The sequence below is a fragment of the Ictalurus punctatus genome, chromosome 28 (assembly GCF_001660625.3).
Source record: "Ictalurus punctatus breed USDA103 chromosome 28, Coco_2.0, whole genome shotgun sequence".
In the NCBI taxonomy this organism is placed as follows: Eukaryota; Metazoa; Chordata; class Actinopteri; order Siluriformes; family Ictaluridae; genus Ictalurus; species Ictalurus punctatus.
The window spans coordinates 6,918,954-6,943,388 of NC_030443.2; the positions used below are offsets into that span (position 1 = coordinate 6,918,954).

General features: G+C 38.3%; 2 protein-coding genes across 3 annotated transcripts in view; both read left to right on the top strand.

Moving 5' to 3' along the window:
* The window catches only part of lamc3 (laminin, gamma 3), a 169,843-nt gene extending 165,235 nt beyond the window's left edge, over nucleotides 1-4,608 (top strand). For both annotated transcript variants that reach the window (XM_017460411.2, XM_017460410.2), the window contains 2 exons: nucleotides 3,778-3,877; nucleotides 4,083-4,608. In XM_017460411.2, coding sequence (XP_017315900.1) covers nucleotides 3,778-3,877; nucleotides 4,083-4,330 — 348 coding nt within the window. In that variant the 3' untranslated portion in view covers nucleotides 4,331-4,608. The remainder of the gene's footprint in view (nucleotides 1-3,777; nucleotides 3,878-4,082) is intronic.
* Nucleotides 4,609-6,190: 1,582 nt separating this feature from the next.
* Nucleotides 6,191-24,435, top strand: part of aif1l (allograft inflammatory factor 1-like) — a 28,316-nt gene continuing 10,071 nt past the window's right edge. The window contains exons 1-5 of the mRNA XM_017460602.3: nucleotides 6,191-6,348; nucleotides 6,540-6,601; nucleotides 14,421-14,487; nucleotides 17,813-17,854; nucleotides 23,358-23,520. Of these exons, the coding sequence (XP_017316091.1) occupies nucleotides 6,324-6,348; nucleotides 6,540-6,601; nucleotides 14,421-14,487; nucleotides 17,813-17,854; nucleotides 23,358-23,520 (359 nt within the window). The 5' untranslated portion in view covers nucleotides 6,191-6,323. The remainder of the gene's footprint in view (nucleotides 6,349-6,539; nucleotides 6,602-14,420; nucleotides 14,488-17,812; nucleotides 17,855-23,357; nucleotides 23,521-24,435) is intronic.

Genomic DNA, 24,435 nt, shown 5'->3' on the forward strand with positions numbered 1-24,435 from the left:
GACCTGCATCCGCCTCCAGTCTCGTTCCGTAACAGAATACTGCGCCAAAATGCGGAAGCAGCAGGTCGCCATGAGCGCCGCCGAAGAGGCCAGGATTTGAGCGCTCCTCTGTTCGTCCCTGGAGTTGAGCAAACAGCTCGCGGAGGACATTTCTCAATGCAAGGCCGAGCTGCGCGCCGCGTCGTCCCTCGCGCCATATACCCCGTCCCCGCCGCCAAGGAGCGACGCCTTGCAACACAGCCAGCAAAGTAACCTGAGCATCTGGGGCTTTCCACTGCAGGGGATGTACACCTTGCTGCGCAAGATCAGAGTTTAATAGATCCCTGTTCTTTGAAACAGTCATCCGATTGAATGAATACACCTAACACTAATTTCACCATCAATTTAACTGCTAATCCTCACATATGTTACGCTTCAAAGTACAGACAGAAGCAAGTGCAGATTCTTAAACATTTAATAACAAACATGCGAAACACTCTACAACTAGGAAACAAAACACTGTGGCAAAGACAAAATACGGCAGCATAGACAAAGGTATAGTGAGACGATAACATGAGACAAAGAGTGCATTGCAAACTGTGACTATATACAAGAGTGCTAATTACCAGGAACATGAATCAGGTGCAGGTGGTCATGTGACAATGAATCAGTGGCTGTTGGGAACTGTAGTTCAGAGTTCCCTTACTGATTTCATGACAACATACTTTTGCCACTCACAGATATGTAATATTGGATCATTTTCCTCAATAAATAAATGACCAAGTATAATATTTTTAACTCATTTTTTAATTTGGGTTCTCTTTATCTAGTTTTAGGATTTGTCTGATGTTTTACAGTAGGTCATATCTATGCAGGTATATAGAAAATTCTAAAGGGTTCACAAACTTTCAAGTACCACTGTAGCAGTTATAAACAGTTGTTCCCTCACCAGCCTCTCTCTCTCTCTCTCTCTCTCTCTCTCTCTCTCTCTCTCTCTCTCTCTCTCTCTCTCTCTCTCAATAAGACAAGTGCTGCCACTGGAGACTATTATTTCCATTAATGTTACATAAAAATTTCCTTATAGAAAGCTTTACTCTATATCAAGCATGAACTTCATTCAACTATATCAAGTTTTTCTTTGTTAAAGCTAATAAAACACATTTTAAATCCACTTATAATAAGACATAGATTATGTGAAGTGTCCACCTTATAAATCTCTGTGAATGAGCTGTTGCTATAGAAATGATAATATTAATAATATTAAGTATAGCTTTTATTGAACATCAATGAACACCTTCTGACCAATCCGTTCAAGAATTCAACAGTGCTGTGGTATACAGTATCTCACAAAAGTGAGTACACCCCTCACATTTTTGTAAATATTTGATTATATCTTTTCATGTGACAACACTGAAGAAATGACACTTTGCTACAATGTAAAGTAGTGAGTGTACAGCTTGTGTAACAGTGTAAATTTGCTGTCCCCTCAAAATAACTCAACACAGCCATTAATGTCTAAACCACTGGCAACAAAAGTGAGTACACCCTAAGTGAAAATGTCCAAATTGGGCCCAAAGTGTCAATATTTTGTGTGGCCACCATTATTTTCCAGCACTGCCTTAACCCTCTTGGGCATGGAGTTCACCAGATCTTCACAGGTTGCCATTGGAGTCCTCTTCCATTCCTCCATGACGACATCACGGAGCTGGTGGATGTTAGAGACCTTGTGCTCCTCCACCTTCCATTTGAGGATCCCCACAGATGCTCAATAGGGTTTAGGTCTGGAGACATGCTTGGCCAGTCCATCACCTTCACCCTCAGCTTCTTTAGCAAGGCAGTGGTCGTCTTGGAGGTGTGTTTGGGGTAATTATCATGCTGGAATACTGCATACTGATCATGCTCTGCTTCAGTATGTCACAGTACATGTTGGCATTCATGGTTCCCTCAATGAATAGACGTATGAGTGCTGCCAGCATTGCTGCAGAGGTTGAAGGGGTGGGGGGGTCAGCCTGTCAGTGCTCAGACCATACGCTGCACACTGCATCAAATTGGTCTGCATGGCTGTCGTCCCAGAAGGAAGCCTCTTCTAAAGATGATGCACAAGAAAGTCCGCAAACAGTTTGCTGAAGACAAGCAGACTAAGGACATGCATTATGAGACCAAGGTAATCTTATTTGGTTCAGATGGTGTCAAGCGTGTTTGGCGGCAAACAGGTTAGGAGTACAAACACAAGTGTGTCTTGCCTACAGTCAGGCATGGTGGTGGGACTGTCATGGTCTGGGGCTGCATGAGTGCTGCCGGCACTGGGGAGCTACAGTTCATTGAGGGAACCATGAATGCCAACATGTACTGTGAAACACTGAAGTAGAGCATGATCCCCTCCCTTTGGAGACTGGGCCGCAGGGCAGTATTCCAGCATGATAACGACTCCAAACACACCTCCAAGATGACCACTGCCTTGCTAAAGAAGCTGAGGGTGAAGGTGATGGACTAAACCCTATTGAGCATCTGTGGGGCATCCTCAAATGGAAGGTGGAGGAGCACAATGTCTCTAACATCCACCAGGTCCGTGATGTCATTATGGAGGAGTGGAAGAGGACTCCAGTGGCAACCTGTGAAGCTCTGGTGAACTCCATGCCCAAGAGGGTTAAGGCAGTGCTGGAAAATAATGGTGGCCACACAAAATATTGACACTTTGGGCCCACTTTGGACATTTTCACTTAGGGGTGTACTCACTTTTGTTGCCAGTGGTTTAGACATTACTGACTGTGTGTTGAGTTATTTTGAGGGGACAGCAAATTTACACTGTTGCACAAGCTGTACACTCATTACTTTACATTGTAGCAAAGTGTCATTTCTTCAGTGTTGTCACATAAAAAGATATAATCAAATATTTACAAAAATGTGAGGGGTGTACTCACTTTTGTGAGATACTGTAAATATGTTTATACAATCCTAACCAATGTTGAAAAGGATTCGCTGGGTATTTTGTTTTCTGTCCTGGAACTTCCACACACTACAAGATTTGCCCAGATTAATACATTTTCAGATTATGCTCATTAATCCCAACCAATGAGCTTAACCTGGAAAAAAGTGGACGTCAAATCAAGTCAAGCATGTAGGATGTCTGTTCAACTCAACTTTCACTGGTTATATATCATTTTTTTTCTGTCAGTTGTGTTTCCCCCATATTACAGGATGATGGGTTCAATATTTATGGTATCAATATTTTAAACCTTGCTGGACAGTGAGTAAGGGATTTTAACTGACTTTTTTCAGCTTCAAAACAGCTTGCTTTTCTCCCATAGACAGCTCTCTGGTCTTCATGTTGATTTATCCTTTTTAACAACAAATGCAGTCTTCTTGCAAGCCTAGGGCCCAAACCAAGAGTAGACATTCAGAGTTATTCATTATTTAAACAATCTTTTAACAGGGCACACCTGGGTAACAAGAAACGCCTATCAGTCACATGTTCCAAAGTTCTTGATCAAAACTGTAAAAAAAAAAAATTGTGGGTTCCAACATAAGGTGCCATGCTCCACCTCTGAGTGTGTGTAGACATAAGCTGAATCAGGTGCGTTCGTCTGGAGAAAATAAAAATTTCTCAGAGCATGAGGTTCTCAGGTCTGGGATTCAGGAATAACTGTAACCACTGAAATCTTGCATTGACTTTGGTGTAAAAGTGCTATTAATTCGAAATCAGAACAGCATTTAAAGACACTACTTTACTGTGTGACTTTTTAGCCCTTTCTATCTTTTCCCTCGTTCATGAATTTGCTCCTCGTTTATGCTCCACAGACTGATGTTTCTTTAAAGGGAGTGATGGGTAGCATGGAGTCAGCCAAGAGCCAGCTGGAGGGTTTCACACACATGCTAGCCGAGCTGCTTGATCAAATAGGTACATTCCAAAATCTTTTACTCCTCTTTTATTTTCTTCTTACTTTCCTCTTCTATATTCAGCATTTCTTGTTTTTACCTTTCTATGGCTTGCCTTCACTAACCTTTCCTTTTCTGTATATTCCTGTACTGAATGAATTTTTCTTGCACATTGTTGTCTTTTGTAATGCAAAACCTTCCTCCGAATTGCGTCTCGCACCGAGCAGGAAAGAATACAGACATGGAGAAGTACGACCACGTGCTGAATGAGACAGCAGCCCGTCTCGGAGTTCTCCGGGGTAGTGTGGAGAGCCCAGCACTGAACAGGAAGTTCCAGATACTTCTTGGAGCCGCTGAGGCTCAACAAAAACAGCTGACGGAGCTTGAAAAGAATCTGCAGGACATTCAAGAAGAACGGGACAGCCTGACTGATATTGCCCAGAGTCTGCCTAAAACATGCCCAGAGAGGAGCTAAAGAGAAGGAATGGAATGGAATATAAACAATATATTTGGCATACTCGTTTTTAAATATTTTATTAAATATATTAGCTGGATGTAGAGGGAGTGGGAGTGAGGTGTGCACAAAGAGAATTCTTCATGCAGTTCCATGTATAACCACGTTGTGTCGCTACATGTACAAGCTCTAATAGAAGTTTGGTTTCTGACATTATAGTACATACAGTACACCCATACACGTTTGAATCGCTACCTGTGTTATAAATCATGCTGAGGTCCAATAAAAAGTTGAACGCCTTTATTATTTTTGTCATTTTGTTACAGTTTCTAATTTTATATATGTGTGTGTATATGTATATATATATATATATATATATATATATATATATATATATATATATATATATATATAATATAGCATTTTCACACAATGGGTCCATGGATATGTGCTTGAGCTCCACTGGCAGTGTTCTGTGCAAAACATATGAAAATTCAGTTTTGTTGCATTTAAGTGGAATGTGTATTTCTTTTCTTTGCCCTCATTCTAGATTTGAGTTATACAGTAAACTGTGCTGATGTCACACAATGCAACCCTCAAAATAACTTTTGAATAGGTGCAATAATACACACAGACATGGGTGAAAAAGGAAAGGGAAAACAAGTGGCTCTGTAACGCCGTGTAGTTTGGGGTCACTTGAGAAGGATCACTGCAAGTCAAAATTCTTCTGATTGTTCATCTTTATTCTGTGATGAAATATTTCTCTCCTGATGGGAGTGAGCTCTTTCAGGATGACAATGATCCCATCAAAAGAGTTTGAGATTAAATACATGCTATTTAAACGTATCATAAGTGCATACATTCTTGAATATCTTATGCTTCTGAAATGCATTTCCACCTTTTCTGTAGATAAATAGAAATATTGAATTGCGGCCTACATATTAGGCTTCCCTACACAGCAAATCCATATGCAGGATAGTTGGGATGGATCAAAATTAAACCTTAACCCTTTTCTGAATGATGTTGCCATATGGAAACAATTCATTTATCTCCAATATTTTAATAGGCAATAATACAGAACTACTATTCTTATGTAACTGGGAAAAAAGGTGCTTTAACTCTGGTATTTAAAAGAGCCATCTCATACATTTTGTGTTATTTTTGCCTATATGTTTCTTTCCAGAATTGTTGCCAAATTCCTATTTGGCAACAATTTACCACCAATTGTTACTTGAACTAATTCAAGTAATCAAAATCTAAAATCGTTTATGTAAATATTACAATTCATGCAGTAGATGGTTCATTTGTACGATGCTAAATACTTTCCCTTCATGCATGAGGAATTTTGCCCAAATTAGGAATTTGTTTTGATTTTTAGCCAGGAGTTTCTTGCGATTCCTTTTTTAGCCACACGATGGCGCCGGGGGTCCAACGACGAGCATTAGGAATCACTTAAACAAATCGATTCTCCTTTAATTTATTCATTCAGTCGGATTCTTGCTGAACAGTTAGCGATGAGTATTCCGAGTCACTTACAGATTCGATTCTTGATGAAATGAATCGAGAATGGGAATTTTGTCTTGAAATGTCATGTGCGCTAAAATCGACTCTATGTTGAAAAATGACACAGTTGTTATTTTTATAAGTAATTTTGTCTATATAGCTAATGGTTTTCCGGGTAGCAATAATTTCATAAATAAATACCGTTTACAGTTAACATCATAACGTAATTTTGATGTTGAAACATATTGGATTGTTGTTTTGTAGCAACCAGCGTTCTACAAGTCAAAAATACGTCAAAAACACTGCCAAAACATTTTTGATCACCTCGTGTTTGAGAATCGATTCTCCCGAGTCGACACACGGAGTCGTTAAAAAAAAAAAAAAAGGAAGAAGGATTCATTGGCGGACGTCCCTCATTGAACTCCTGCGACTTGCATTTATTCTCCTCCGCCTCCTCACGAGAGAACACGACTTACACCGATTCTCAGCTCCGTAACGTACTTGGTCCATCATGCCGTCTAATCAGAATGTACAAGGTGAGTCCTGATATGATTACACATGTATTTAATCTATTCTATTATTATTTACTATCGCTAATTCTCTGTGTATTTCACACAAGTGCGCCTGGTTCGTCTGGAATGCTGCATTATGGCTCTGCTCTTCATTACCGCAGCAGCAAGTGCACAGCAATTACATTTTTTAAACAGGGTTTGTGTTTATTTTCCAGGTGGAAAGGCGTTTGGATTATTGAAAGCGCAGCAGAGGGAGAAGCTAGAAGAAGTGAACAGGGTAAAGAGATGAATGTCTGCATACCGTTTCTTTCTAGGATGCGTCTCTGGTGCTGTTTGACTGTGGGAACCGTTAGCTAGCTCAGCTAACTGTACTTGGCTTTGACCTTTGTTTATCAATATTACACAACCCAGTAAACCTTCACTGTTCATGGAGCTAAAGTGTATTAAAAACGGTCTTAATCAAAGGTCATAAATAGTAGACACACTTAAAAAAATAAATAAAATAAAATGACAAAAAAAAAGCTGTATGGTGTGTCTGAACGCGTTTGTATTGTGAGCTTAGAACAACACAAATCTCATGGCTGTACTTGTGTATTGTTTGTTTGTTTTCTCCCCCAGACTTTCCCCAGGCAAGAAACGACATATATAAACGACATACATATAAATACACGGAGTCGTTTAAAAACCGGATTATTTTAAGCTCATTTGCCTCGCTGTAGCTGTGTTTAGCTCAGGTGTGTCTGTCTGCTGGATGAATTGAGACCGTTGTTGCCAGTGTTGAAACTCTCTTCAGGGGAAAGTAGTTAATGCGTGCTCTACTGTGCCGCACGACGTCACAGGCTCATTTGCATATTCATGCGGTAGTCGTGGTTATTTGCATATCAATACGTTACACGAAGAAAGGCACGACGATTTTCCCCCTCCACAGAGTAGAAAAGCATTAACTATAAAGAAAGTGATTTCTTGTAGAGAGTTTAGAAGACAATTTTGGTCATTGCAGCTCAAACTAACAATGTACATACAGTATTTACAAAATATAAGTTCTGTGACGAATGCAGACAAAAAATGTGGTTTTAAAAAAGTGGTAGTGAGTAGTTGGGAGCTACACACAAAGGAAACTGGTTTGTAAGGAGTATTTATTTATATAGTATAGTATTTATAATAATATTCATCAAATAACTAAATGTAAATATAAGTGTAGCTAAGGAATGTTCATGGTAGCCTGCAAGTGGTAACTGTGTGTTCAAGTTCTCCTGGAAAGTTTGTATTCATGATTATTGAAGTCGTAATTATGACGTCAGGTGCATTCAAGTCACTTCGGTTGGAGCAAGATGGTGGTGTACTTTCTCTTAATTAACTACATAAAAATACATTTTTATTTATTTATTTTATTTTTTTTTAAATCTGCTTCTAGAAAATTAACAAAGAATGTGCATTTTTAATCAATTTATGAAGCCACAGTAAACTTTATTCTTTGATATTATATTGAAATTCCCGCTAGGATTTTGCAGTCGCCGAAATGAATGCAAAATCAAGCAAACTCTGCAATATTCGCAGGAAAGACATCACTGCGAAAGACAGTGCAAAACAATTTTGTTCGATTTAAATTTTGCCAATTCCACTTTGCACAAAACCTCTACAAAGTGCATCGTAAATTTTTAAAAATCAAGTATTTTGGGCCACAACAATCACACAAAAAATCCTGCATGGACTGGAAATTGTATAATGCTATCGTATGTTGTGCAGGCAATTTTCTTGTTTTATTGTAAATTTAAAAAAAAAAAAAAAAGCCTGACAATAACTGCATATGGCAAACACATCATAACTGAAATCAGCTTCTGAGACAAGTAAACAATCTATTTCAACACATTTACCATCAAGTACAGACATTGCATCCTCTGATTCCACCATATTTTGTTTCTGACATGTCCCCAACTCAGGAACCCAGAGCTCAAAGAATATTTTGAGTTTCCCCACTTGTAATTAGGTCTTTGTGGTGGCATTCATGTGCGTTCAATTGGTAAATCCGATAATTCTGACATGACTCGAACACAAAATAATTTGCAAGTTGTAATGATGTCATTACTGTTTGTGAAGTTCATAAAAAGCTATGTTAACTGCACTTTTAAAGTTACAAGTCTGAGTGGCTGTTGGTGTAGTTCTACTAAACACTATAGATCACAGCACAGCAACAACAGCAGACAATAGCAAGTAACTTAGCAACAAGGTAGCCGGTTAAGGTTAGCTATGAGTAATAACTAACATTAATGATTACTGTCTCAAAACAGCAATTGGTATGATATTAGTATTAGTCTGTATATTAACATATAAATTTTAAGTCCCTATGAAATCAAAATGGAAGTTTTGTGGCTTTTAGTATGAATGTTAGCCTTAACAGGGCTCTACAGTAGAAAATTATTTTAGGAGCAGTTGTGCTCCTAATTACAAAAATTTAGGAGCATAGTCAAAAATTATGGAGCACAGTCAAAAATCGTGGCGCACGCCTGAAGTTGTTTTTGTTGTTGTTGTTTTAAAGAGATGGTAACATTAATGTGCCACAATATAGCACACAAGTAGGCATGAGAAAACTTGAGCTTGTCAATTATGACAGAATTTAGGAACATAGTGTGAGCCATGACATATTAATTTACCTTCTGATAAACTAAATGTAATATTTTCAGTTAATGTTACAGGCTGTATGCAAAAAAACAACCATTAACCTGTTCCACCTTGTAAATAAATACAATAAACCTCAATGTTCAGTCTTTGAAGTCTGCTCCTCTTAAATATATTTAAAGCTACACTGTTAGATATTTCCCACTGTCATGGTTCTGGGCTGGAGTCAGTTCTGGAACCATTCTGTGTATATTGTGTATATATCTGAATAATCGCATATAGGACGTGATTGGGTGAGTTCATGTACCCGTCAGATGAAAAGCACTTTAGTTTAGTGGTGTTCATTAAGGATACACCGATCAGGATTTTTACAACCAAACCGATCCAGAAACCAATCTTTTTTGTTTAAGCTTTAATCAGGAGGTCTATCATAAAAAGTTAAACATAAGCTCTCTGCTCATGGTCACTGTTAATTGAGTTAAAATAATAGCAACGAGAAATACTGCTGGCTAATTGATAAATAAACAGCATAAAACATGTATTTTTAAATATCTTAAACAATAAAGAGTCCTAATTAAAAGTAGACTAACACAAAAATGATCCATATTAGGAAAAAGGCTAATAGCCTTCTAAGGAAATAGTCTACTAAGCTTAATGTCAAATTGATATTAAATGTAACCTATAGTAATTAAACATTATTTCATTTCTCATTTTATTTACATTTTATGAAATTATTATAATATCTATTTTTTATAATAGATTTACATTAGTAGTTTTATTTTTGTTTCAGTTTTAGATGTTTTCCCCCAGAACAGTGTTGCCATGTATGCTGATAATAATGTGTTTTTGGGTGGATTAAAGTAAAACATGGAAACTGGAGTTCACTTTTCTAGTGATATCTGGTAACTGTGAGTTTAAATAAAGTCAGTGCTCTAGTACAGTTGGTGTAGAAGGAGAGCTGCAGTGTACTGTATGTTTACAGACTGCACAGTTGCTACTCTTGATTATGATTGGTGAGGAATTATTTAATAAAGAAGTTTGAATTAAACCCACCTTGTCGCGTTAGCATTATTATTCATTTACTCAGCCCAACACCGCTGTGGCTACACGAGCAGGTCACAGTCGCAGGTTCAGGTATTTTTGCGTGATCAGTAAAAGATGGCGGTTTGTGAGATGGGTAAGTTGAGACAAGAAGATGATGTACAGTGTTACTCTTTTCATCTCAGTGGCTTCTCTGCAGTATTCACACACTTGTTCGGTTGACTGAGGTGATGAAAAGCAGTGTGAAAATAACTGTTGCGCGGTGTAGATGCGTTTTGGACATCCTGTTACTTTTATTCCGATTGTATTATACAACTCCGAACAGGTCACTCGCACCGGTGCGCCTAAATATTAATTCACAGTCGCACAAAAGTACTTTTAGTTGTAAATGCGAGTGAAATAGTCGCACGTAGAGCCCTGCTTAAGGTTATCTATAGGCTTGTGTCCTCCAAAACAAAGGCAAAATTTGCATGTAGAAGATTTACGCATTCAAAATTTACAGTCGCTCTCTACCACCAATACGGATCAGCATATTTGACTGTCAAGTACAGCTTAGCCTGGGCTGTGTGGGAAGTTAAATGCTATTGGCTATTTAAAAAGGGGGAGGGGCCTCTTAATATGTTCTGCCCTGACCTGTTTCAGTGCAAATTACGTCAACACATCGAATGACACTTCATGCCATGCTGATTTGACGTCACTCCTTAAATGGGGAAAGAACTGGTAGTTGAAAAGACTACCCCAAAGTTCCTGAGTTGAAATTTCATGTCTGTGGCTCCAATTTAAGGCAGCAACTAGACTCTGCTAGTTCGAGAGCTACAATGTGACTAGCACACTGGTGTTGTCAGTGGTATTAGCATGGATGTTGAAGCTTTGGAAGCGGATCCTGTTTGAGCAGAGTGTGTAGCAGGTGATGGAGCTGGACAGACGGACGTACTAAACTGCCTCTGCAATAGTCATTTTAGGTAGAGATGAGATGAGAGGTAAAACCCACTGGCAACAATATCAGTGGGCAGTCAAACAGCATTTTGTGTAATAGAGCTGCAACAACTAATCAATAATAATCGATTATGTTTATTGTTTTATAATGGAAGCTATCTATTAGTAGTGAGGCTGCGTTGCTCCTAGGTCACAATATAGACATGGCGATAAACAGTGGTAGCGTGAGTAAGATCTGTAATGTCCAATTAAAACAATACGATTAAAGTAGTTATAAGTAAGGCAGTGATTAACAGAAACCATGAGAACTGTAGTTTAATTATCAGTGTTTTTTCATGCATCCATAAAAGAATAATTCATATAATATACAGTTGTGTTAATGTAAAGTTTTAGTCTGAAGTTTATATTTGTAACATTTGTAATTTGTAATATTTGAATTTTATTTAATTATTTAATCATCCGGTTAATCGAGTAATGATTAGTTGCAGCCCTAGTGTGTAATGGAGGAAGCCGTTCAGCATAGTGGAAATAGACCTATATGCTGATTAAGTCGAAGTCAGATTTATTTATATAGTACGTTTAAAGCAACACAAGTGTTGACCAAATTTCTGCATGTCATGTATAATAAGAAATGCATTAAAATAGAGCATAAAATATCATTTGAATAAATATATAAACAAATAATTACTATAATAAAACAAACCAGCTATAACTAAGACCAAAGAATAAGCAGCTAGACAGGGCAAATTATAGATAAGCCTGAGAGAAGAAATAAGTTTTCAGGGATGATTTTATATGAATATATTGTAGGGGAAGATCTGGTAGAGAGGGGCAAGCTATTCCAAAGCCTCAGCACCATTACAGAAAAGGTTTTTAATTGTGACTCTGGAATGGCTAGTAACAACTGAGAGGAGGATCTGAGTGAACGATTAAAGAAGCTGAAACTAAACTGAAGTATTTGTGTGCCAAATTCCAGGGCATAATTTTGTGCCCTTGATAACGTGGTCTCAGAAAGTAGCACACTACACTTTCTGGGTTAAGCAGACAAAATGTACGTCACATGTCCTAGAAAAGGATTAATAATAATCATCATCATCATAATCAGTCTGAACAGTGAGGTTATCCACTTCAGCACCTTAGATTGTTTAATATAAAAATAAAAATAAAAATTAGAAGTTGTGATTACATAAGTTCACCCCCTTTGAAAAGAGGCATGGTTACTAAAATGTTTAGGGTGCTAATGATTTGTGTCAGTAGTACATTTTGTGAGTAACTGAGTTTATGGCTCTTTATTTCTATTGCTCTATGTTATCCCATAATGAAAGACCTCAGGTCTGGCTTAGCCTGTTTGCATTGCTGCCCACTTCCCCTGACCTTAATTTGAATTATTTTTAGTTTCCATTCCTTCAGCTACGCATTATCACTCTTCCCCATCATGTTCTTTCCTTGTCCTGTGCTTGTTTTTACCCGACCATACAGAATGGCCTGGGTGTGTGTGGGTGTGTTTCTCATAATATAACTTTCAAAATGTCTTAAATTGTGCCTGACTATTCCCTTCAGACACCAACTTTCCCATAGAGACATATTCACCACTTTACTTCTGGATAAGATTACAAAATGTCAAGACTTGCAAAACAGTGCTCTATATGCTATATAGCCATATAGAGGTTTATTTTCCATTTAGTCTCCAGTCTCAGCGCTTTAACAGTCAAAGGTAAAGCTGCCTTGCCGGCCGTGATCATCGTTTTAGTTTGTTTCTGTACCCAAATCATGCCGCTGAGCTGCTCACACTTAGCGGACGTTCATGAGAGGCACTCACGGCAACTAATCACCAAACTGGAAGGAAAATTGTGGTTAAAATTGTGACTGCGTGATCATTATTATGAGATTATTATGAGATTGCGTAAAGGCTACAAAACTCTACAAAAAACAAAAAGGTTAACTCTACAAAAGTTCATTGAAAGTTGAAACAGCTAATTAAACAAGAAATGTAGCTAGCAAATGTTAAAACTCACACTATAAGTTTAGCTAAATGACTTTTTCAGCTTGGATCTAAGTAGCTAAGACCCTCCTGTCTCCCTCTTTGGTCAGACGACGACTATACTGTATATTCAAGTCAGTCGTGTCCAAGACGTGGAAAATGGCTACACAGTTGAGAAATGCCTACATATTGAGAAAGTCGATTAATCTTCCCAAATGTGCCTTTAACACATTTTGTCTACCGACTCTGAACAAATGAAGGATCTGTTGAAATAAAAAACTGGCGTTTGAGAGCAGCATGATATCTGAAAAATTGACAAAAAAATTGATGGTCTTAGGACAAGTTCTCATTTTACATTTATAGTTTTTCACTTCAGGGAAGACTCAAAATGTTTTAATGATACATAGGTAAGCACAAATTCATCATCACCCAATTAAATGCTCTCTATAACCATATATGTCCCGCCTCCAGAGGCAGATCTTGCCTTACAGTAGTGCTTTACATGGTTTGTCGGCGTGTTTTTAGTTACACACTTCCCTTTTCTAACCTTTTACTTTTTGTAAAACTGTTGGAGTTTGTTCAGTTTGAAGAAGAGTTTTACCAGTTTGGGTATCTTAAATGCTGGAACATGTTGCTACCTCAGACTGAAAGCAATTTAAACAACACTAAAGGTCGACCGATTGATCAGTTTTTCTGATTAATCGTCACCGATAACCAATTGCCGCAACTATCAGTTATCAGCAAAAATCCACACCAATAGTTTTTCCCGGTTGCGTGACTGCCTGAGAAGGGTCCACTGTTATACAGTATGAGAGTGGCCTCCTTAGGCAAAATAAAAATGATCAGTTTTTCTTTTTAAATTAATTTTGGATCATTGAAATCCATTTTTAATCGGTTGATTAATTGGGTACTGCCCAACTTAGTTATCAATCGACCTAATCAGGTTGTTTGATTTACAGTTACATGTTTGACTTCGTTCTAGCTTCTTGGTAGATTCGCAAAACAGGCTTACTGTACTAGCCATGTACTCTCGCCAAAAGCACCAAGGAACTCTGATACTTCCTTCCAAGCTTCCAAGGTCCGGAAGCAAGATGAGATGAAACCACAGTTATGGGGTTTTCTTGCATTTTTGCATGTCACAGTATGATTGCAGGTATGAACTAATAAAGCTGTGAGTGGGGAACTGAAGAAATGTCAGGCTACACATGCCATAGGATTGATACGAGGAATCTTTTAAGCCGGTTGTTTGACTTTGTTGCTTTATCACATCATAGACAATTTGCATAGAATTGAAAAAATGTGGCTTTTCGTTACGTTGCGTCCGTTCATAGACAGCTAATGGTCACCTGTTACTTGCAATCGTGAACGTAGGGTTCGGACTCTACTAATACATACTCACATAGACAAACTGTTACCAGCTGTTTACAGAGTGCTGTGCTTAGACATGATCTTAGTTGATAAAGAGAAATAGTTTAGCTACATTACACCATTATGTGTTTTGTTTTTTTTTCTCCCTCCACAGGAATTCATGGAGGATCAGAAGTACAGCGATGAAGAGGATTTGGCAGAGAAGCTGGATTCCTTCAAAAGTAAGAGCTACAAAGACTAAAAGCTCATCGGGAATGTCTTTAACATGTACGCGTCCTTGGAGGTTGCTGTGTGTAATGCTCAGGTATGCGTGATGGCGTGTTTATAGAAGAATAGCTCTGGGTGTATGTATGGAGGAGCTTTCTCTGCTGTGGTTCTTCAGGAATGCTTGCTTGTGTCCATGCCTGACACTTGAACTCTATACTCAAAGGCCTTGAATTCCTTACGCTGTTTACCATTCGACCTAGTTGTGTGTTTTTATGCGTGACTTTTGTGTGCTTATCTCCAATCAAGAAAAATAAAGATCCAAAAGATTGAGATGAAGCCCTCATTTTGTTTCAGTTATGGTTTGCAGAAGTGTACACTCGCAAGCACATGCACTTTGTCTCAGGGCCTTGGGCTGACCACAGTATTAGACCCACAAACACGCCTCTGTGTGGGTGGGTGTGGGTTTTTTTGTTTCTCCAACTCTTAGTAAGCTCACAGAGAGAATGAGGAAGCATAGCCTTGAGAACTGTAAGAGAGATAGAGAGCAGTTGATTTCCAGCATACCACACACAAAAAAAGAAAGACGTCCACCATCATAACCAAACATGGTCATGCTGTTAAAACCTCTGAACAGGCTGTAATGATTTAATCATCTCTACATAATATCCAGTGACCTACCTACTATATAATCGGCCTACTATTGTACAACTCAAAAATATATTAATCAATATATTTGCAGCAGGTCATAACAGCAAACGTGTGCTCTACTAAGTGCTAAAGATGTTTGCCATGAAGGGGTTGAATAATTTTAAAACTGGAGAAATCATTGTAAGTTGCGTTTTCATTTGAATTTGTGGAAACCACTTGATGCATTCGTTGTGTTGAACTATTTCAATTTCTTTTGTTTTATTTGTTCATTGCAAACAGCTGAAAGTGTAAATTTTGACAATAAACCTGATTTGGGGATTGAATAATTTTGATTGCAATTGTGTCAATAGATATTAATCTGGAATGATACACCGGTGTTTTGAACTCTGCAACATTAACTGACATACTAACTGCCTGGAAGCCCCGCTCCTTTCCCCACATCTCATTTTGAGTTAATAGAGAATTTAAATAGAAAATGTTTTGAGTTTAGTAACATGAAATAATCATCAATATGTTTGATTTAGTTAACATTTAGACATGTGTATACTTGATCAGTTAATTATATTTAATATATAATATCCATATATAAACTTCCATTGCAAGTTTGAATCCCAGTGATGCCTCAGCAGTCCATGGCCAGGAGTCGAAACAAAATTGGCTGCACTCTATCGGGTGGGAGGGTTGGCATACTCTCTCACCCCTGTCAATCACAGCTCCACTAGCCAGTCCCTCAAGGATTTCACTATTTTGTGATCGCAAAAATTAATGCAATATCAAGCAAACTCCGCAGTATTCTGACGAGCTTGCAATTTTTCTAATTTACTGCAGATTTCCCATGTCATGTGACATTCTCACAATGCACATTGTCAAAACCCTCTTCAATTTATGTGTGTCAAACATGAGTACAGCTAAAAGGTCTCATTTACCAACAAACATCACTGTGAAAAAAAAGGTAGTTTTCTGCAAAAAAGCACAAAAACTCCCAAGTTTTAGGCAAAATAGCCGCAGCAAAATCAAGCATTTTTGGTTGCAAAAATCACAAAAAAAAACTTTGCGAAATACAGACTGACTGGCTAATCTGGCAGACAGTGTTTTATTCAGGGTGTGTTATCCGCCCAGTGACGCATCATGAGTAGCAGTTCGAAAAGATTCTGTTGGCTGGTTTCACTTAACTTGGTAACTCACCGTCCAACTGAGTGTTTGCAGTTGCCACTGCCAGCAAGCAGTTCCCAGCTGCACAGCTGGCATTATTATTATTATTATTATTATTATTATTATTATTATTATTATTATTCATTCCCCTTCTGTCCTTAAACCAGTAGTGCAAATACTTATTTTCCTATCTTTATTACCACAAAAAATCTAAGGTAAATCACAAGTTTTTACCATGAGAAATCAATATCAAAAAAGCCTGCTTCAGAACATCTGTTGGTGTATAAAACCTGAACAACTGCTGCTTTGTGAGGATTTCAAAGCAGCTGCAATGCAATGTGATACTCACCTCCACCCTGTGTGCATGGAGTTTGCAAGTTCCTTGTGTTTCGGGGGTTTCCTCCCCAAGTCCAAAGATGTGTTGTAGGCTGATTGGCATTTCCAAGTTGTCTGTAGTGTGTCTGTGTGTCTGTGTGTGTGTGTGTGTGTGTGTGTGTGTGTGTGTGTGTGTGTGTGTGTGTGTGTGTGTGTGTGTGTGTGTGTGTGTGTGTGTGAGATTTATGCTCTGCAATGGGTTGGCACCCCATCCAGTCTGTCCTCCGCCTTGTGCCCTTTTCACTCACTTAGTGTTGTCTGTAGACATTTTATTTTTATTTTTAAAATTGTATAAAGTAAGCTTGGACACCCGGCTGGTTGCTTATAAATCCAAACATTTCTGTAGATTGCGGTTAAGATAACAGTTCAGACAATGAGTGTTTTGGCATTCCAGTCCCACCGTACATCGACAAGGGTTTCTGAGGTAAAATCTTGGTCTTTTTTTTTCTTAAGGATTATCCTGTTACCAGTGTTGGCCGCTCTGTAGTTGATTACCCAGAGCTTATGTTTTTGTCAGAGCATGCCATGGTTAGGGCCTCAAATCAAGCCGGCATGTCTGTCTATTTTTTTCTCTCTTAGACTATCCACCCACCAACCATTTTCTCTTCCTCCCCACACAATTTTGTTGTGAATAATCATGAGTTTCAGGGGGAGTCATTAACAATGGGGGCCATTGTAACCGTGGTCTCCTCCTCCCAGAGACACTGTTACAATCCCCATTCCAACAGAGCTGTCTTTTGTGATGAAGAGACAAACAGAGATGGAGACAGATGGACAGACGCAGTGAGTGCAGAGATAGTAAAGGAGGCACAGAAACTGAATCCTAGAAATGATTTTAAAGTTAAATGACAGTTTGAGTTCAACTTTATTTCTGTCTCAGTGCCAAGTTCCACCTGCTGTGATCCGTTTCTCTGTCCCAGCTCCAGTTGTCCTAATAATGACCTAACGTGCTACACTCACCTGTTACTGGCAGCTGTGTGTGTGTGCGCGCGCATGCGCGTGCATGCGTGCATGCGTGAAGGAGTATAGTTACAGACTATACTCTATAGTTATAACTATACACTATAGTATGTAGTATTAAATATAGTATAACTTTAGTTACAAAGAGTGTATTGGGCTTCATTCAGCATTATTTAATCTGACATCTTTACATTTATTTTTCAGATAAGTATGCAGAATTTGACCTGAACGACCAGGGAGAGATTGGTAAGCGTGTGTATGTGTGATTAAGGCTGAATGAGAGTCTAGCTTTCATGTTTATTGTGAAAGTGACACTGTAACCATTGTGAAACAAGAGTATGTGTTGATGGAGTATGAGTTGCTGTAGACAAAGTATTTAATTGTAATATAGTCTTAGGGGTGAACAAATCAGTAGCTGGCGCTTGGGACTAGCAGGCTTTGCGTCCAGGCTATTTATTTTTTTTGGGGGGGGGGGTTGTTCCCCCGAAAATGATTTGAAGCACTGTGGAAACGTGCGTAAATAATACTGTATGTAAGTCTCCTGCTTACTGCAAGCAGTGATGATGTGCTTGATTAAACATGTTGAAAAGATGTTAGCCATCATAATCATCATTATAATCATAGTAATCATCTTCTCATTAATTTCCCTTAGTCTCTTTCAATACAATTAACTAGATAACATGTAATTAATGTTATTACAATAGTTTTAACCTACTCAGTTATTTTTTTAAGCCCGAAATAGAGCTGCAAAGTGAGCTAAAGTCAGACTTCCACAGCCTCCACAAAAAAATGCGATCATGTGTCCATTGTGCTGTCTGTATATTTTTTTACTTTATGGGTTGTGCGGGTTGGGAGTTCTGGTGTTCGAATGCTGCAGTTGCATTAGACGCTCAAGTGATAGAATTCTGGTATCCACGATATGAATTGCTCATTTCTACGTCACATTTTTGCATTGTGATACATTGTTACACCCCTACTGCTATGGTTAAATTCTTACAAGATAAATATGCTATACAGTTCTGTGGAATTCTTGATTCTCTTTGGTCAGGAGATATTATTACCATGGTTTTAGCCTAGTAAATCATTTTTCCAGGCAAGGACAACATAGGACTGAGTAACATATTTCATATTTTGCCTGGTGGACTAGCTAATAAATTTCCAATTTGTCCACACCTAAGTCTACAGACTTGAGACCATGAGACATATTGAACTCTTCAGTATATTACTATGATCTCTTCATATCATAATGTAATTATTGATGTAATATATAATTATATATACATTTAATTATAATAATTAGATGTTGGTTGCTTATTTTGGATATCTGCAATACATGTACTGCAGCCATATTTATAGTTTCACTTTGTATACCGACTTGACAGGCAGAAACCTTTCTAGGAATTTGAATGATACTTTTAGTGTCTTTTATACAGTATGTGCCATCTGGCAGACATCAGCCATGTTGCACATGAACAAGTGTACCCTCCACCTGTCCCATAGAAAACAGCTGCAAACACCAACTGTCCAAACACACATTTGAATTCTGCATTGTCATCATGTCCTTCAACTGTATCCTTCTAAAATGAAACGTGACAACGAGGTTTAGAATACACTTTAGAAAACACTGCCATTTTTGTGACTGTGAAGCACTGTCAACACCAGAGCGATCAAATTCCTTGAAATCGGCATTAAATTTTAATGGTTAGACTACACGTTTAATGTTTTAACATTCAAAAAGCACATATGGCTGTGATAATCAGGTGACCACAAACTTTTGTCCGTATAGTGTATATACAAATCGCCATCCTCGTAAATATTTTCGAATCCCTGAAATTAAAGATGTATGTGCTAATTACTTACAGGTAGTACCTGTTTTAGGAGACACTTGGTTTTTATAATTAATTTAATTAAAAGACAATAATTACAATGCAGTAGGTAAGACATGACATGCTTTTATTCAGAGACTGCTTTCCTTAAGCAGCCGATATCATTTACCCGAAACATTTTCAAGTCTTAAGAAGTGCAGTGAAAGAATATTTTTCCCTTTTGATTATTAAAATAAAATTAACGTATTTGAGCTGTGAAACTCATTCTAACAGCACTAGTTAGCACAGTGTTTTTCCTTGTGAAACACACCTCATGAAAAACTTGCTAATTAGCAAAGGACTTGGTTAACTACCTTAGATGAAGTGCTGACTGTTTTTCCTTACTAATCTTCCACTGTGTACTTTCAGCTGAACTACTATGGTGTATTTTTACACCACACATGTAGAGACATATACAGTGCACCCGGAAAGTATTCACAGCGCTTCACTTTTTCCACATTTTGTTATTATCTTATTCCAAAATGGATTAAATTCATTATTTTCCTCAAAATTCTACAAACAATACCCCATAATGACAACATGAAAGAAGTTTGTTTGAAATCTTTGCAAATTTATTAAAAAGTAAAAAACAAAAGAGGCACATGTACATAAGTATTCACAGCCTTTGCCATGACACTCAAAATTGAGCTCAGGTGCATCCCATTTCCACTGATCATCCTTGAGATGTTTCTACAACTTGATTGGAGTCCACCTGTGGTAAATTCAGTTGATTGGACATGATTTGGAAAGGCACACACCTGTCTATATAAGGTCCCACAGTTAACAATGCATGGCAGAGCACAAACCAAGCCATGAAGTCCAAGGAATTGTCTGTAGACCTCTGAGACAGGATTGTATCGAGGCACAGATCTGGGGAAGGGTACAGAAACATTTCTGCAGTATTAAAGGTCCCAATGAGCACAGTGGCCTCCATCATCCGTAAATGGAAGAAGTTTGGAACCAGCAAGACTCTTCCTACAGCTGGCCGCCCGGCCAAACTGAGCGATCGGGGTAGAAGGGCCTTAGTCAGGGAAGTGACCAAAAACCAGATGGTCACTCTGACAGAGCTCCAGCATGTCTCTGTGGAGAGAGGAGAACCTTCTAGAAGAACAACCATCTCTGCAGCACTCCACCAATTACGCCTGTATGGTAGACTGGCCAGACGGAAGCCACTCCTCAGTAAAAGGCACATGACAGCCCGCCTGGAGTTTGCCAAAAGGCACCTGAAGGACTCTCAAGACCATGAGAAACAAAGATTGAACTTTTTGGAATGATTGGCAAGCATCATGTCTGGAGGAAACCAGGCACCACTCATCACCTGGCCAATACCATCCCTACAGTGAAGCATGGTGGTGGCAACATAATTCTGTGGGGATGTTTTTCAGTGGCAGGAACTGGGAGACTAGTCAGGATTGAGGGAAAGATGAATTCAGCAATGTACAGAGACATCCTTGATGAAAACCTGCTCTAGAGCGCTCTAGAGCAGATAGGGAGCTCTAGTGTTCGGACACTCAGAAGGTGTTAGTTAATTTGCTATATCAAATAGTGTTGACAGTATTTCCAGCTGCAAGGTTTATGGCACTTTTCCACTGCAAGCTATGGCTCTACTCGGCTCTGCTCGCTTTTTGAGGGTTTTCCACTGTGGATAGTACATCAGGGCTCCAGGCAAAAAATATATATCTAGCCATTGGCTCCTAAACCCAAAATATTTAGGCGCCAAATCAAATTTTCAGGAGCCAAAATATAGTGATGTCATATGACATATGATGATATCATTGTTAAACAGCTACCTCACACTGCCATTTCTTTCCCCTCTGTACTGTCTACTCTGCCTCCCATAGTTTACACAATGTATTCTTTACATACACAATATGTGCAATGTTCAGTATATCATATTGAATCATATTACTGTAAATACTTAAATGTCCAGTCATTTGTTTCTTTTTTTCACTTTTTTATTCAACTATGTACAGTTACTTGTTTCCTGCTTATTCAGGCTCAGAGTTTGTATCTCCCACCACCACCATATCAATGTCACTTGTCCATCCACTGTAGTTAGGTCTGTGCCTTCTTTTGCTTGCAGACAACCAGCGCTTAACACTGGGCTCTGGGTCAATCTGGTCAAGTGAGGGGCCCTCTGTACTGATCCTCACTAAGTCTTCAAGTGTTTTAACACATAAGGAACTGCACACTTTTGACTTTATTCTATTCTGTGCTGAGAATCCTCTTTCGCAGGGTTTGGACGGGCAGGGAATGAGAAAGTCTGATATTTTTCCTTTGCGCATTTCGTTTTCTTGTCAGCTGGCTAACATTCATTAACTACACAGTTAGCTAGCCTACATATAACGTATAAATTCAAATTCCAACGAACTAAACCACATCGAACTAAACCACATCAAACTAAATTAAAAACCATAATAAAGTTAACACTTCCAACTTTTTAACCCGATAAATGTGACGTTAAACCTGTTTCCGTTCATCTATACAGCTGACGCTTCAACCACTGCAGGATAAGAGTGCAGAGTTTCTTTTTTGGAAACCATACAGGAGTTCACACGATAGTGCAGGTAGATGCAGGCGCAAGAGGAGATGAGAGTTCAGTAACCTAACACCGCAAGACGTATGCTAACTTCTATTTAATTTGTTTTTAAATTTTGCTTGTGGGTAACGGTGGCCACTGGCGACTGGCAGAAAAAACGTGGCTGCAAAATTAAAAGGTTAGTTGCATTGGTGACCATTTTAGTCGCCATCTGGAGCCCTGTACATGGTATGTTTTTTTTTGTTTGTTTGTTTGGTTTTTTTTTGTACCACCTCGGTCGAGGTTCCAAGCAAGCCAAGCCAATACTAAATGTGAGCCACGCACTGTGGCTCTGTATTGTGAGTGAATATATGTCAATTTATACATACTTTGTGTATGGTAATATTCTACTAATTGAAAATTATGTATCATTTATCTCATTACAGATAAAATTACAACAAAGATTTCTGTCTTAGATTTTGTACATCTCGCTTGTTACTGATTTCCAAGCATGTATTTATTGAACTCACTCCTGTCGTGGCTGAAACTAGGTTCTAGAACGCTGTTATTTTACATCCTTAACAGGGTCAATGTTCAGTGAAGAGGAAAGGCATTTGGAATACTGTGCATTTGTACAGGGCTTCAATAATACAACATTATTCCTGCATGTAGGAAGATGGCACCCACATTGAAGCAGCACTAAACTGCAGTGGAAAAGTCAGCTCAGAAAAATAAATACTCGTCGGTATAACCGCGAGTCGAGCCATACTATGCAGTGGAAAGTAGCTTTATATTAATGCATCTGTTCCACTATGTTCTCTATAGCTATTCTATAGTCACTCCGTACACAATGTTTTTGTGACACTAAGTACACAACGTATTACAGATGCTCCACAAACTGATTAAAAAATTTGTGTAATTGTTGATCTGGTGACTTATTTGTGAGGAGATGTTTATTTAGCATTTTTGAAAGGAGTCTCCAGTATCAATGCTTTGTAACGATTAGAGGTAAAGCTGTAACTTTACGATTTTTGACAGTCTTTAGGATAGAGACGTTTGTCTCTGTCTCAGTTCTGTGTTCTTTCTTTTTTAACTTCAAGAGAGGAATTAAAACGAGAGGCTGGTTAGGGATGTTTTATCATAAGCCATAACAAGAACTAACTTGTTTTGTGGATGTTCCACATCATTCAACATGACTAAATGTTGAATTCATGACTAAATTTATACCAAATGTATAAATGACTAAAATATACCAAATGCTGTTTTATTAATAAATAATGTGGTATCCAAGGAATAAAACACTTCATTTTCATCAAAGTACTGTCAGATCGTGTGTGAGAGACCCTGTTTTGTGTTTGACATGCAGATATGATGGGTCTGAAGAGAATGATGGAGAAGCTTGGTGTGCCCAAGACCCACTTGGAGATGAAGAAGATGATCTCGGAGGTGACTGATGGCAGCAGCGACACCATCAACTACAGAGACTTTGTCAAGATGATGCTGGGGAAGCGCTCAGCTGTGCTGAAGTTGTAAGTTTATGTGCTGCCTTGGGTTTTTTTTTTTTTTTTTTTTTTTTTTTTTTTTTTGTGCTGACAGTTTCTGCTTGGCAGGGCTATTTATAGGAAGTTGTACATGTTTAATCATGTCAGCATGTCGGTACTGCTGATCCACACAATCACAACAGCTTATCACGGCCATTATATCTCCGTGCAGGGTACGGAATGTCATGACACACATCTTTCACATGCCATTTCTGTGGAACCTTGATTGCGTAGCCTTGTTGGGCTTTTAAAAAAGTTTTTAAAAAAACTTTTTAAAAAAAAAAAGAACCAACGTCAAGTACAGTTTGAAAAAATACAGTAGAAATGCTTACAGTTTCTAATACAAAATCTTGGCCGATGTTGCCGTATTCATCAGACGGTGTCTAGCTTGAGGTATACAAAGCAAAATCAAATGTGTTCTAACAGGTTGTGCAGGTAATATGGAGTAGTGAATCATTCTAATGACACTGTGGTGTTTATTACATTCAGTTTTGTTGACTAATTTGTGTAAGGAGCCTGAGGAGCTATAGTCGTTTACAAAAACATTATGGTGCTTGGCAGGCTTAGAGGCAGTTGTGATTCACACTCTGGTGCTTTCAGGTCACTGTCCTGGTCCAAGTGAACTCTACTGTGGATTGATTGCAATTGATTGTGAGAAAACTATTTGACCCTAAAGCAACTCAGGATGTGAACCAAACATATATTTTGGGTTGCTGCAGCATTTTTTCGTACAGCTGCTAAACTGTCACAAAATGAAAACTGAACCAAAGTATAGAGTTGCAGTAATGCAGAAATGGCATGTGTTGTGGAGATTTGAATGGACAAGAAGAAAATAATCACAGGAGGTGATGCGCAAAATATTTTAACGTGGTTATTTATATATTTATTCAATAATTTATTTAG